This window comes from Squalius cephalus, assembly GCF_949319135.1.
Source record: "Squalius cephalus genome assembly, chromosome: 3".
Classification (NCBI taxonomy): Eukaryota; Metazoa; Chordata; class Actinopteri; order Cypriniformes; family Leuciscidae; genus Squalius; species Squalius cephalus.
Window position 1 is genome coordinate 14,499,617 of NC_137124.1, and position 15,623 is coordinate 14,515,239.

Consider the following 15,623-nt stretch of genomic DNA (forward strand, 5'->3'; position numbering starts at 1 on the left):
TATTGTTGGCTCTTATGACAAATTGCTTATGTTCCTCAGTTGTAAGCGGCTTTGGATAAGTGTCTGCTAAATAGATCAATTAAAATGTGATAGTTGCCTAGTGCGGGATTTTGTCAGTCATGTTTGAAACTTTGTAATCGGTTTGAATTGAGTTAAAATTACATACCATTAAAAAATATATGTTTTTGAAAAAGTCTCTTATGGTTTCCAATGTTGCTTTTGTTTGATAAAAAATACAGTTAAAGCTTTATAATTTTGACATATATTATTTGGTATACAATATATATTTGTTTTCTATTACGATATTTCTTTTAAATATATATATATATATATATATATATATATATATATATATATATATATATATATATATATATATATATATATATATATGGAAAAGCTGGATTTTCAACATCTTTACTCCAGTCTTCAGTGTCACATGATCCTTCAGAAATCATTCTAATATGCTGATTTGCTGCTCAAAAAAACATTTCAATGGTTCAACATTATAAATGTCCTCTTTACTGTCATTTTTTTTATCCGATTAATGCATCCTTGCTGAATTAAATGTATGTGTGTGTATATATATATATATATACTTTTTTCGTTTTTTTTCTTTTTTTTTTTTTTTTAATCTTACTGCCCCAAAACCTTTGAATGGTAGTGTATGATAGTAAATGTCTTTTACCAGTATAGGATAGAAATAAAATGTTTCCAATACTGATGATACTGTTTGTTTACAAAAGTGATAGCAGCTATTTTGAATCTTAAACTAAAATAGACAGATGATAGCAGTTATCTTCATGGTATCTGCTAACTGGTCCCCGTTGATTATTTATGAGCCCTTAAAAGGTCTGACACGAGTGGACGCCAAAGAAAAAGCAGTAACCAGGGGCTCTTGTTTCCAAACAACTTAAAAGCCAACTATGTAGACTGTAAGGCAGCTCACTAGGTAGTATTTTGAATGATTTGGTACGCTAGATTGCCAGCAACTCCATGCGTCATATAAATAGCATTCCTAGAGCAAAGTGCTGGAGACTAAACTCACAATTGACTTCAACAGAGCTTGGAGTTGGCATGTAGCATCGCACACTAATGAAAATGGTCTAACTTTTAATTTAATAGTTTATAATAAAAATAATCATTTTGTTTGCCATCTAAAGTCTTTTCAGCCCATCGCAATGCATTATGGGGTTGTCTTTTCAGAGAGGAATGGATCTGATGCTGCTGAAGAGAAAAGGTACAGTATCTTAGAAGCCATCGTTCACATTCAAATCGGAAGCACCTACAATATCTTAAAATGATGTTTATGTAGTCAGGTTGTAGAACGGAGCATGTCACACAACCCCTTTTTTTGCGCTGCATTCGTTGTGTTGTCTTTCGGTTTGTTTTTCCACAGCAAGAAGGTAAGATCCTACTGGTTTTTGAATGAACCACTCATTTTAAAATCTTCTAGGTCTACTTCTGTTAGGACATCCGCTTCAAACATTACAATGCTCATGATAATTTTAGTTAACTCTACATTAAGTAAATCCACTTCACCAGCTAATTACTCTTCGACAGCAATGCCATAGAAAAAAACAGCTACCGGAAGAATGTAAGTGCAAAAACACAAAATAGTTCGGTCATAGTCCAACTGATATAGTCAAAAATGACCTATAGGAAATTAATGGGAAATAGGCAACAATCTACAAATCATCCACAATGCAGAAAAAATGCACAGGAATGAAGGGGTGGCACTCTAAAATAGAGTACAAAATGGACATGCTCTAACACACACACACACACAAACAAATGACCTGGTGTTGCTGTAACAATATGGCAAAATTGAACCAGAAGACTCAAATAGGAGGTTGAAATCAGATAAAGCATTTCTGTTAATTTTTGTAAAAAAAAAAATGATTGAATTTTGATGTTATGTGTAGAAAAATGTGTTTCTCTGTGTTCAAGTTTGACTGTAGTAAAATGAATGTAAAAACTGACTTTTCAAATCAACATCAAATCAAAAATATATAAATCTTGACAAAAGTGGTCTTTAAGAACGTCTAATATCCAAATCCACAACTTAATAAAAATAAGTATTCATGTCTAAAAACACCTAGAGAGTTAATAAGCATCTTTATATAGAGCTATATAGGAATACACCACAGCATTACACAAATGTATCTTTATTTACTCCCACCAGATGGCACTAATCTGGATAATGGATTTTTCAATGCGGAAAAAAATATCATAATTATTGCATAAATATTAGAAATTCTCTCAAAATAATAAGTAAAGATAATTATTGAACAAAAATAAATTACATTGATTTGACTGAAAATAAAATAAGTTACATTTCAGATGTTCGGTCACATTTGACCGTGAACACCACAAGTGTTACTCCCAAATGAACAATACCAGAGGGCTAAACAACTTTTTAGAAACTTTTTTTTTTCGTTTTCAACCTGGTGATATCTATTAGTTTTTCGCAGTATATCGTTTAGGCTAATATGTGGGCCCTTGTTCTCCTCTGAACACATAAAGAACATTTGGCTCATAGGGCCGGTGATGTTGAAGTACTCACCATGACTAATGGCTCTATCAGTAACTTTTGCTGTGATGTTGCCCATGGCAATCAGACATGGATGCAGGTCTCAGGTCAGTATAGGAGTGTGTGCGTGTGTGAATTCTTGTCCATGTTGTGTTTCCAGGAAGGCTGTGCTCACTGCTCAGAGAGTTCCTGTTGATCTTTGATGAGCTGTCAACAGTGTCTGGACCTTTATCTCACACGCACATGTGTAACCAACACATTTAATATTCAATCAACATTATATAACAATATTTGCATGTCGTGTGCAGTAGATGTTTTGTTAGATTAAATATGGCTGAAAATAAATAACTTGTTACATTTACTGTAGTGAGTTTCATACTGATAACGTACTAGATACATTCTCTGAGTTTTACTCTGCAGCAAGTTTTAATAATCTACAATTTAAAAAATCTTATTTTGAGGATGTTAAGAATACAGTTCTGCACAAAAAAAATCGTACTTGTTGCTTGCATGGTTCATCACTTTTTCTAGACATTTTAATGAATATTTAAATTGTCTTGGCAGATTATGACTACATTAGGGAACTTTTTTGGTCTGTTGCACCTCCTGAAATTAGAAACTAAAGTATTTTTGTCTAAATATGTGTTGAAATAGAGAAAGAGAAGATAAATTAACTTGAAGCAACAAGTTATTTAGACTTTCAGAGAACATGATTTTAGTATATTTTGTCGTACTACAAGTTAAAAGTGCAGTAAGGCAAAATATACTGAAAGCAAGTCTTAAATTTTAAAGTGTATATATATATTTATATATATATCCCCCCCCCCCCCCCCCCCCCTGGAAAAGCAAAGGTGTACTTATTTAACCCCTCTTTCACCACCTGCATTTCTCTCTTTTTTTTTCTTCAGTAAATTCTCAATGGATAACATTTTTCTCAATAGATGTCCTGTTACACTCAATATTAATCACATTGTGGAAGTAAAATAGGTTGTGAAACAGTGTTTCATGTTGACTTTAAGAAATGACCAATTTGAACCATTTACTTCTCGTAATTTCTGTTAAAAATAAATATTCAATTTTGCACAGAGAAGGTTTGTCATGTTGGAGCAGCACATTGAGTGTTTATGCAGATGGTGTGAGTTCAAAGCTGGCTTGTCTTTTCCGATCCTTTCCTTATTGTTACTTGTTTTATCTCTCATTATCAAATTAGAAGTAGCCAGAATGTAGGCCTACAATAGCGCCTCAGCCAGTCACACCTCACTGAATCCCACAACATTAAAGAGGAAGTTCTCTTTCACCAAAGCTTGTTTTATTCCAGTGGTAATCCCTGGTGTCTGGGTCTCTCCTGCAAGCGTCTAAGAGGTGTCAAAGGAATTATTCACCCCTTCACGTGGTTCATGAAGAAATCCACATTGATGTCCGTCCCCGCCGGCCTTTCTAGCGAGCAGCTTGGCCATGAATAGCAGACAGGATTAGTGCCAACAGGACAGAAAGAAAAGCGAGCAGACAGAGGGAGGAAAGAAAGAGGCAGATTTATGGGGTGAGACTCAATGAGAGTGAAAGTCTCTCATATGACTACTTGTCTACAGTGTTTCCCTTCTGCACTTTCATCTAAGCTAGACCTGCGGTATAAAGAAAGATATTATGAATAAATCAACCCTTTACTGCCTAATCTCTCGTGATTGTCGCAGCGGAGTTTCTCACGTGTTCAAAGATCTGCTCTTTTGTCCTTTATGCTTCTGTTGTGTCTGCGTCGACTGGCTTTTTGTAGTCAAATAATCAGACCTCCAGACAGGGGCAATGCTCAGAGGTTTGAACGACAATTAAACAGGCCTGTACAAACACTCGAGACTGTTACACGTTGATTTTTCAACACTGCCTAACAGTGCTTAACTGTGTTCAATTCTCTGTAACACTCTGCCTTACTTTAATAACATTTTGATATGGGTTTTTAATGCCAGTATCTTGATACAATGTGTGCATGTATGTATGCATGTATGTAATTAGGATATATATACACACACACATTATGATCACTGGTGCTCTTTGAATTTTTTATTTATTTTTATTATTAATTCATCGGAATGGTACGAAACTTGGTAAAGGTTTGGGCTCTTGCTATGTGAACACAAAAAATATCATGGGCATGATTTGAAAAGTTTAAATGGTAGGCTACTGAAATTTTTTTTCACATTTGTGCTCCTCACGGTCAAAAATGATCACATTGATGTGAATGGGAGTATGACTTAAATTGAAATGAATGGGAGACGTATTTCATCTAATCTGTTGGTACTGCGGCCAAACAAAATCTTACTGAAAGCTCATTTTTTGAGATATCAAGCTCAAATTTGGAACACTATTTTTTAGATTTATGGTTTTGTTTTTCTTGCAGTTTTAGAGTAAAACGTGTTTTTGAAAATATAGATTTCATATACAAATTTAAAATGGCATTTTTGTGGATTTTTCATAACAATAAACGTAAAATTCTGTAACTTTTTTTAAGTTCACTTTTTAAAACTTATTTTCACTGCAGCAATAATTTGCCAAGTGTCGTCTTTTAAAAGAGATCAAACTTAAGTCTGTACTTAAAGCATTCAAGAATTACGAATAAATGGATTACAACTACTGCGTAAATATAATGTAGTACCATAAAATCCCATAAAAATACCAAATATTACATAAAAAACATTATCAAACTAGAATATATTACATTCCTTTCATTGAAAAAAAAAACAAAAAACAAAAAAAATCGGTCATTTTTGACCACCACATGCGAAGAGCACCAGAGGGTTAAAGGGATTCAACCAAAAATTTAAATTCTGAATTACTTTCTTCTCAATATTGAAGAAAATATTTTAAAGAATGTCGGTAATAATCAGACAGTTGATGGACCCCATTGACTTCCATAGTATTTATGTTCCTACTAATTGAAATCAAGAATGGGGTCCATCAACTGTGATTACCAACATTCTTCAAAATATCTTCTTTTGTGTTCAGCAGAAGAAAGGAATTCATACAGGTTTGGAACAACTTGAGGGTGAGTAAATGATGACAGAATTTCATTTTTGGGTGAACTATCCCTTCAAGAGTAAAATATGTCTTTAAAATGAAGATACCACTGATGTTCCACTAGAGCTGTAAGTTGGCAACATAACAACACTTTGGCAAAAATGATCTGCAACTCAATGGATTACTTTGAATTATTGTTGGGTACGTGTTTTACAGTAGTGTAAACATGGCTGGACAAAGGAAAATCTCTCAAAAACAATAAATGCTCACAATGCTGAACCATTTTAGACGTCAGTCAGCGAACAAGATAAAAAGGTATTTAGCAAGAGATCAGGCCGCTCTTATAGATCAGCGGGCTAAAATTAGACCTGGTCCGTGAGGTTTACACGCTGCCAACACTTTCACCGTTTGTTGTTGTTATGTCTGCAACGGTTTACAGTCAAATCTTAGGACCCCGTTCGATTAGCATAATGTCAGGAAAATGAAAAGCCATTGGTGTCAACTAACTGGATTAAGGAAGCCTGAATGAGGAGCTGCCCGGGGTGTAACCAACGGTGATGTGAGAAGGATTTCCCTTTGTCGGTTCTGTGCCTGTGCTTTCCTGGCCTTCCAGCTAATCCTCAGCTATTCTCACCAACGACCTTGGGCTCATGCTAATCTGACCGTAGAGAGAGAGAGAGGGTGTGTGTGTGAGAGAGGGAGAAAGTCTACCTATCTTTAAACCTTCTTCAGAGGCTGATTCTGCTCGTGTTATGGGGAGTTTGGATGAAAAACAGCGTCTGTCTGATGGTAAGTTCATAAATTTCCTGAAAACTTTGAATTAGCTTTTCATTTGCAAAAGTCATTGAATGGTGTTTTTGAAGTTGCTTTAGATGTCCATTTGGTAAAATGTTATATGTGGCTTGTGTGCCTATACAGTAAATGTTGCCTCCATTGTGAATCCATTGACTTGTGCATCACAAGGATGCAGCAGAGAAATGCAATGGTTTGCAAAAAAAAAAAAAAAAACCTGATGCTCCAGCATGCAATCAAAACTTCAACTTTTAATGTTTGCTCTCTGACGTAAGCATCTATTGACCAATTTCAGAGAGGCAAGATGTGTGTCCTTCAGAAACAACTTTTGGACGGTCTTCATAAAACTAATGATTTCAATGACCTGGCATTTTCCACACTCTCAGTGGATCTTTTGCATCGCTTACAGTTTAGTTTCAGTTCATGAAGTCTTACATCATTCAGTGGAAAATAGTGTACCTCAGTTAAATCCTTCACTCTCAGGAGGTACAAAAGCTGTTTCTGGGGCGGTATCCTTGCAAAAGTTACGAATATACCATTTAGGTACTCATATGTACCTTTAAGACCTTTAATATGCACCGTTTAAGGATAAATGCATCACAAAAGCGTACCTTTTGAAAGGGTTCCGCCCCAGTGACAGTTTTTGTACCTTTTTTATACAGCAAAAGTTATCATTATGGACCCATGATTCATATGTGACTGAGCCTTAGCAGCCTAATTATCTAAAAAAAACTGATAAAACATGCATTGAATGTGAATGATGTATGTGCATGCAGTTGTTGCAAATATGCATATGCAAGTGATCATCATTTGCGATAGTTTAAAGAGGGAAACACACACACATATAATATAATATATATATATATATATATATATAGATTTATATATATATGTATATGTATGTATATGTGTGTGTGTGTGTGTGTGTGTGTGTATATATATACACACACACACACATATATATATATATATATATATATATATATACACACACACACACATATATATATATATATATATATATATATATATATATGTGTATGTGTATATATATATATATATATGTATATATATATATATGTATATATATATATATATATATATATATATATATATATATATATATATATATATATATATATATATGTATATATATATATATATGTAGATGTATTAGGGCTGTCAAACGATTAATCGCGATTAATCGCATCCAAAATAAAAGTTCATGTTTACATAATTTATGTCTGTGTACGGAGTATAATTATTTTCTATATATAACACACATGCATATATATATTTAAGAAAATGTGTTATTTATATATAAAATATTTATATATAATATAAATATATATACACAGTATATACATGCAAATATTTCTTAAATATATACATGCATGTGTGTGTATTTATATATAGAAAATAATTATACACCGTACACACACATGTATTATGTAAAAACAAACTTTTATTTTGGATGCGATTAATCGTTTGACAGCCCTAATATGTATATATGTATATGTGTGTGTGTGTATACAGTATATGTATGTGTGTATATAATTTATAATTTAAATATAATTACATTTTTTGTTAAATCTGTCATTCTATCATATCTCATTCACATTCGTGTTCAAATTATAAGTAGTTCTTCTTATAAATTTGCGAAGCGATTTTATCCAAGCTCGCCAAATTATATCTCAAGAGTAAAAAAACAGCTTTTTCAGTCTGTTCCTCACACAAAGGACAAGGCTAACGCAAACAAACTTCAGGTTCCTGTCTGTATTGTTCTGTCAGTGTCTCTTCATTGATTCATGTCTCCGTCTCTCAGCTTGCGGTTGCTCAGGTATGAACGGCCTCGTGTGCAGCAGTCATGCTCTGTGAGGAGTCTTCAGCTGGGCTCAAGGCTGCTCTGGATTCTCTGGATACTGAGGCCTCCACAGATCCTGTGCAGGAAGTCATTCACAGTAGCACTTATGTTTCCTCTGTGATCCCTGCACATGTGGGCATCAGGTGGGTCTAAGCCATTTATTCCGAATACCCATTAGGCACTGGTGACATAAATATGTGCAGTCATGAGTTTATATTCATCTGATGTCAGAAAGTTGCAGAAAGTCTCTCACCAAAGCTGCATTTATTTGATAAAAAATACTGTGAGATTTTAATTATTTAAATCTTTCATTATTTATTATTTCAATTTTAAATACCTGTATTGTATTTTAATGTTTTAAAGGGGTGGTTGAATATGATTTCACTTTTCTAACGTTAGCAAGTGTGTAATGTTGCTGTTTGAGCATAAACAACACCTGCAAAGTTACGACGTTCAAAGTTCAAAACAAAGGGAGATATTTTCTTTTAAAGAAATTGCTTTTTAAGGACTACAACAAACGACTGGTTGGGACTACACGACATTTCTCCTGGGTTAGTGACATCATAAACCCTCAAATTGACATAAACCCCGCCCCCGGAACACGATTTATAGATTATCAAGACAGAATATGCTAATCAATGACTAGAAGATAACTACACATCAGCTACATAAATTCACCAACTAACCATTCAGAAATGTTGTCTACATGTTGTCACTTCTTGAGTCACTCCATGTTTGTCTGACTCTAGTTTGAACATAAAAGGTTAAAAGTTTTTGAAATTTTCAGGACACAAGCTGTTGAAGCTCCGCCCCCTGTGCTGGGAGCAGTAGCTCATTTGCATTTAAAGGGACAGAAACAAAAACGGTGCGTTTTTGCTCACCCTCAAAAAATGACAACTTTAACATGCTGTAACATGCTGCTTTAAACTTTAACATGCTGCTTTAAATATCTGTGGGGTATTTTGAGCTAAAACTTCACATACATACTCAAAGACTTATTTTACATCTTGTGAAAAGGGCATTATACCACCCCTTTAAAATTGATTCATGTGACATCGAAGCTGATTTTCAGCAGCCATTACTCCAGTCTTCAGTGTCACATGATCCTTCAGATTTTTTCAGTTGTTTTTTTTTTGTGTGGAAACGTGATACATTTTTTTCAGGATTCTTTGATGAATAGTATTAATTCCTTTAACTTATAATATTGTATATCTCACAGTTGAAACTTTATATCTCATAATATGCATATATATTATTTTTTAACTTTATCTCAATTAACTTCTGTACCTTTTTTTTACTAAGGTACAAACATGCACAAGGTACAAATAATGATAATGATGAAATGATTAAAATACTGGTAACTTAACTTTTAAACAACCAACAAAAGACTTGCTTATAATCTGCACATTTAAATCTAAATGAATTGATTTGGCCAACTTAAAAAGACTTCTTTCAAAAACGTGAACAAATCGTAAACACCCCAAACTTTTGAAGATAGTGTGTGTGCATGCATATGTGTGTGTATGTATGTATATATAATTTAAATATATGATTAAAAAAAGAAAGAATTGGAAGTCGTTATTCTAACACATCTCATGCACATTCATGTTCATATACTTATCTCACAGTTGAAAATATATTCTTTTTAACTCTATCCACAATTAACATCTTTATTTATTTATGTATTACTATGGTGCAAACAGGCTTCCATACCAAACAAATAGTGTGAACATGATTTTTAAACACCCCATGAAAGACTTGCTTATAGCCTGCACATTTCAACAACCATCTACATCATGTGATTTGGCCAACTTATTCAGCTCATAAATATTTAATTTTAGTTGCCCGGAGTCCTGTGTGATCTTCAGTTATTGTTTTCTGATGGATATCCTGGTCTCTCTTTTCAGTCTGAACAGCGAGGAGCCGTTCTGTCGTATCTGTCATGAAGGCAGCAGTGCGGGCGATCTGTTATCACCCTGTGAGTGTGCCGGGTCTCTGGCGATGGTGCACCGTGTTTGTTTGGAGCACTGGCTCACGGCCTCCAGCACCAGCCACTGTGAGCTCTGCCACTTTGAGTTCTCTCTGGAGAGACTTCCTAAACCACTCACAGAGGTACAGGAAAATAATCAGCAGTAGTGCTTTTGAATAATTGAATCCTCTATTTGCTTTAGAGTCCAGACACTTAATGGCCTAAACACTTTAAAGTCCCCCTGTAGTCAATAATTGTATCCCTTGAAACTCATCTTTGATAACCAAAATTACATATTTAAAGTTTTTTCACCCTTGCCTCAATTATTATACGTGGTTCTATGAATATGCAAATTAGCCCCGCCTCCACTCACTCACACCAGCTCAGAGATCCACTGGTTGACAATCACATGTTGACGTGATTGGTTACAAGGTAGTTTGTGACGTCAGAAACACCAGCGATTTCAAACCGTGTTTTTGAGACTGTCTTTGGTTCACTGCAGATTTAAGGAGAATATACTCAGCAATGGTGCTGACTTATGAATTTGCGCATGGTTTGTCTTAAACCATATTAAAAACATCACATAGACATATAAACAACGTTAAGAACTTGATTATCACCACAGAAGGATTTTAAAAAATATTTTCTGTGAAACCGGGCCTAAACTTAATTGACTGTGTGTACTGTGAATGACATTAAAGCAGACGAAGACAATGGTGTAGAGGACCCAGGTTGATTATTCTAAAACTTGAAAAATGAACTATAAACTTGAGCTTTTAATAAAACAAACGCCTAAACATGATGACTTGAACTTGAATTGACTGATAACAATAACCTGATATGTGGAACATGGAAACTGCAATATATACAAGACAACTAGACAGACAGACATGAGGGCTTAATTACATGATGGGGAACATATGACAAGACAATAGCTGTGTCCCAATTCAGAGGCTGCATTCGGATGCGAACTTCAAAGGCCAAGCTTGCGAAGGCCATGAAGGTCGGACTGAGCGTTGTTAAATGGGACAGTCTAGCCTACAGAGGGTTGTTCTTGTCGCCTATAGCAACTGTGACAGCTACCGTTGATGAGTAGAAGTAACGTTTGTCCTAGACTTTTTTAAAAGTTATATTAAACTGTCTGAAAACAAAACAGGGTACACAAACTGTCTAAATATGTTCAACATGGTCCATTTCTGTATATAATAAAGAGTATAGACTATACATGTGACCCTGGATCACAAAACCAGTCACAAGTCGCATGGGTATATTTGTGGCAATAGCCAACAATACATTGTATCGATTTTTCTTTTATGCCAAAAATCATTTGGATATTAAGATCATGTTCCATGAAGATATTTTTATCCATGCAAAAAAGAAACCTATAATATATAAATATAATATAGAATGAGTTTTTCTTTTATTATTATTATTTTTTTTTTTACTGTGTATGCAACATAAGATATGACCAAAGAAATGAACACACACCTTTTAGTAGTTCCTGAAATGTGTATGATTCATTAGTCATTAGTTTTTATTTTTTCATATTGATTTTCAATTCTGATGAAAAGAAAAGCTTTAGAAATCAGATCCAGCACAGATTTCTGTCTATGCAAATCAATTCTGTACAAATATTTGTAAAAGAAAAGAAAAGAAAAAAAGAAAGAAAGAAAAAGAAAGAAAGAAAGAAGTGTTTTGGCAGTCATAGAGAGATTCCTAAAATGTAGCTAACAGTTATATCAGGTCCCAGTTTTTACAATAGTTAATATTTAGTATAAATAATATATTATTTTAAAGTAGCTCCATTTGCTATAATTTTGTACATTTAGCAGATGGTGAAACTGCATCTTGGCCACTGACTATTTACTCCTCTATATCTTCTAATTGTGTTGTTGGCTAAATGTTGCTATGGAAACGCAGATATTGTCCGACCTCAGCTGAGACATAATTCACTGCGAGTCTGTCAATCTGCCCTCACAAATGACTTTAGAGTTTATTTAGAGGCATAAAGAGATCTAAAACTGCAAATGGACATATAATAGCATACACTCTGCAATAGTCGCAAGGAATGTGTTTTAAGCAACATTATCACCAGCCTTCATTCTCATGGAGTCAGTCACTCTTGAGTCCTGAGTCGTGTCTCTGCTTCACCTTAAGGCACACAGCAGATATTGGCAGGTCTGCTTTACCTCGATGTCTTTTTAACACTAATCCACTTAGCAGGAAAATGAGATTAGATGAGGAACGTATCCCTGTCACTGCAGAGGCTGGACGGGGACATGCCGCTTTATTAATGTCCTTATCTCATGTTTGGGCTGGAGGACAGGAAGATGATACTAGAGCCCATGTGCATCACAACAAACCTCGCATGCCCTATCAATGCTGTGCCTTGCACTAAAGTTAGAGAACAAGCAATATTATGACAGATACAAATACAGATTATAACTGTCTGATCTGATATACTTATGCATCATCATTAGACTACAACAATAAAACCATAATATTTATGAATAATAATATTCATAATAATAATAATGATCTATCTATCCATCCGTCCGTCCGTCTGTCTGTCATCTATCTGTCTGTAATATATCTATCTATCTATCTGTCTGTTTGTAATCTATCTATCTATCTATCTATCTATCTATCTGTCTGTCTGTCTGTCTGTCTGTCTGTCTGTCTGTCTGTCTGTCTGTCTGTCTGTCTATCTATCTATCTATCTATCTATCTATCTATCTATCTATCTATCTATCTATCTATCTATCTATCTATCTATCTATCTATCTATCTATCTATCTATCTATCTATCTATCTATCTGTCTGTCTGTCTGTCTGTCTGTCTGTCTGTCTGTCTGTCTGTCTGTCTGTCTGTCTGTTATCTATCTGTCTGTCTGTTTATCTATCTGTCTGTCTATCTATCTATCTATCTATCTGTCTGTCTGTCTGTCTGTCTGTCTGTCTGTCTGTCTGTCATCTATCTGTCTGTCTGTTTATCTATCTGTCTGTCTATCTATCTATCTATCTATCTATCTATCTATCTATCTATCTATCTGTCTGTCTGTCTGTCTGTCTGTCTGTCTGTCTGTCTGTCTGTCTGTCTGTCTGTCTGTCTATCTATCTATCTATCTATCTATCTATCTATCTATCTATCTATCTATCTATCTATCTATCTATCTATCTATCTATCTATCTATCTATCTATCTATCTATCTATCTATCTATCTATCTATCTATCTATCTATCTATCTATCTATCTATCTATCTATCTATCTATCGCCTGTCTGTCTAAATATAAATATAATATAAAATATAAAATATAAATATATACTTATTTATTGGTTTTAAAAAAGTAACATTACCTGCTCAAATTGCTGTACGTGTAATACCCTTCTAATCATCTGTTTTTCATGGCTCCAGTGGTTCACTACACCGTCCATGCAGCACCAGAGGCGGACGCTGTGTGGGGACGCGATCTGTTTCCTGCTCATCACACCATTAGCCAGTCTGTCGGGATGGCTGTGTGTGCAGGGAGCCATGGATCTGTACTACAGCAACAGCATGGAGGCCATCGGACTCATAGTTCTCACACTCACACTCTTCACTATTTACTTCTTCTGGACTGTTGTAAGTTTATTCTTGTTTTCAGTCTAGCTAAATGAAAGCGCACAGAAGCTGCGTTCACGCCATGTCGTAATTACCGTAATTACAAGATGACAACCCGCTATGTTCTGCCTGGAGCTTTTCATGTCCTCAGAATTTTGCACTTCTACGGCAACACTATCAACGGCAAAAAGAATCTGCAGAGGTCAAGTCGGAGTTTATAATCTGTAATTACCAGTTCTACGAGGACTTGATTTTTACACATCGGAATCTCATAATTACAGTTATTTCAACATGGCGTAAACACACCTAGATATTTTTATTTGCAGTGTATGGAACCCCTAAAGGGACGACATGGTGCTGGTAATAAAAAAAAAAAAAATGTATGGAAGGAAAAAACATATTTCAAAACTTTTGCTTTCGCTTGTAACACTTTGCGTCCCCCGAGACACTTTGCATTCTCTTGCAGAAATTTTGCGTTCCCACTTTCTCTCATGATAGGAAGGCACGATAGAATCTGGAATTTGGTGAACAAATTGTAAAAGAGTAATAAAAAAGTCAAATTTTCTGCATAATCTTCCTTTTTTACTGCAGGTATCCCTCCGTTACCATGTTCACCTTTTCAGGACGTGGAATGCGACGAATCCCAGCGTCCGGCTGCAGATTCCCCGCCCTGTGAAGACACAGCAGAAACAAAAACATCTAACGATGCACTTCTTGTGCAAAAACAATAAAAAGGAGACCATGGTGTAATGCCGGCGACAGCATCAGGAATAAAAAAGCCCAACGGTTATTTCAGACACCCTGATTTCAAGATGTCTTGATTTTGTGTGAAGCCCTGATTTAGTCACACTCAGATTTGGAGAGACATTCTGATTTGGGACTCACACACTGAATTGAAGCGATGCCCTAATTTGGAGTGACACCATCATTTTGAGAGCGATATTGAGTGACGTCCTGATTTGGAGCGACATTCTGATTTGAAGTGGTGTTTTTACTTGTGTTCACTTGAGTTTTTAAATAATGGAAAACTCTGAAGAAGAAACTTTTCAGTCATGAAATTTCATCAAAACATTGGAAAAGCATGTCAAACCACTGGAAAAGAACATACCTGCATAATTATTCCACAGAACAATGGTGTTGAGATGATAACGATTGAGCTATTTATACCTGCAGGTTTTATTTTACAAGATTGTTTCATAATTATTCAGAAGAATATATATCTAGGTGAACGTACAGTAAATAGGTAAGACAATCATACAGATATGCAGATCATTTCATTACTGTTTGCTTTATCATGGAAACACTGGAATTATATAGAAAGTGCCCCCCCTCACCCCCACCCCCACCTGAATTGAAAAGACTAAAACAAATTTACTTTAAAATCTTGTTACATTGTGTGCATTGTAAATGTCACATCAGAATATCCAACCCGATCTCATGAGAAAATATAGACTATCGTTCAAAGGTTTGGGGTCAATAAGATTTTTTTCTAGAATTAATACTTTTATTCACAGAGTATGCATTCAATTTATCAAAAGTGACACTGAAGACATTTAATATGTTGTTATAAAAGATTTCTGTTTCAAATAAATGCTTTTCCTTTTTATTTTCAGGATTCTTTGATGAACTGAAAGTTCAATGTATCACGGTTTCCACAAAAATAACACGCAGCACAACTGTTTTTAATATTTATAATAAGAATTTTTTTTTTTTTTGAGCAGCAAATCAGCATTTATAATGATTTTTGAAGGATAATGTGACACTGAAGACTGGAGTAATGATGCTGAAAATTCAGTATAAATCACAGGAATAAATTATATTTTAAACTGTATTAAAATATATTTTTTTTTAAT

At 34.6% G+C, this 15,623-nt stretch overlaps 1 protein-coding gene across 2 annotated transcripts; it reads left to right on the forward strand.

Moving 5' to 3' along the window:
• Positions 1 to 5,847: 5,847 nt before the first annotated feature.
• On the forward strand, positions 5,848 to 15,375 carry LOC307156135 (E3 ubiquitin-protein ligase MARCHF3). Of its 2 annotated transcripts, XM_079867355.1 has the most exons (6): positions 5,953 to 6,331; positions 8,160 to 8,341; positions 8,986 to 9,063; positions 10,106 to 10,310; positions 13,585 to 13,791; positions 14,362 to 15,375. In XM_079867355.1, the coding sequence occupies exons 2-6, from the start codon at positions 8,202 to 8,204 to the stop codon at positions 14,518 to 14,520; spliced, it is 789 nt and encodes a 262-aa protein (XP_079723481.1). In that variant the 5' UTR covers positions 5,953 to 6,331; positions 8,160 to 8,201; the 3' UTR covers positions 14,521 to 15,375. The 2 variants fall into 2 exon arrangements, with proteins under 2 accessions (XP_079723482.1, XP_079723481.1); XM_079867356.1 differs by lacking the exon at positions 8,986 to 9,063 and having other exon boundaries at positions 5,848 to 6,331.
• Positions 15,376 to 15,623: the final 248 nt, after the last annotated feature.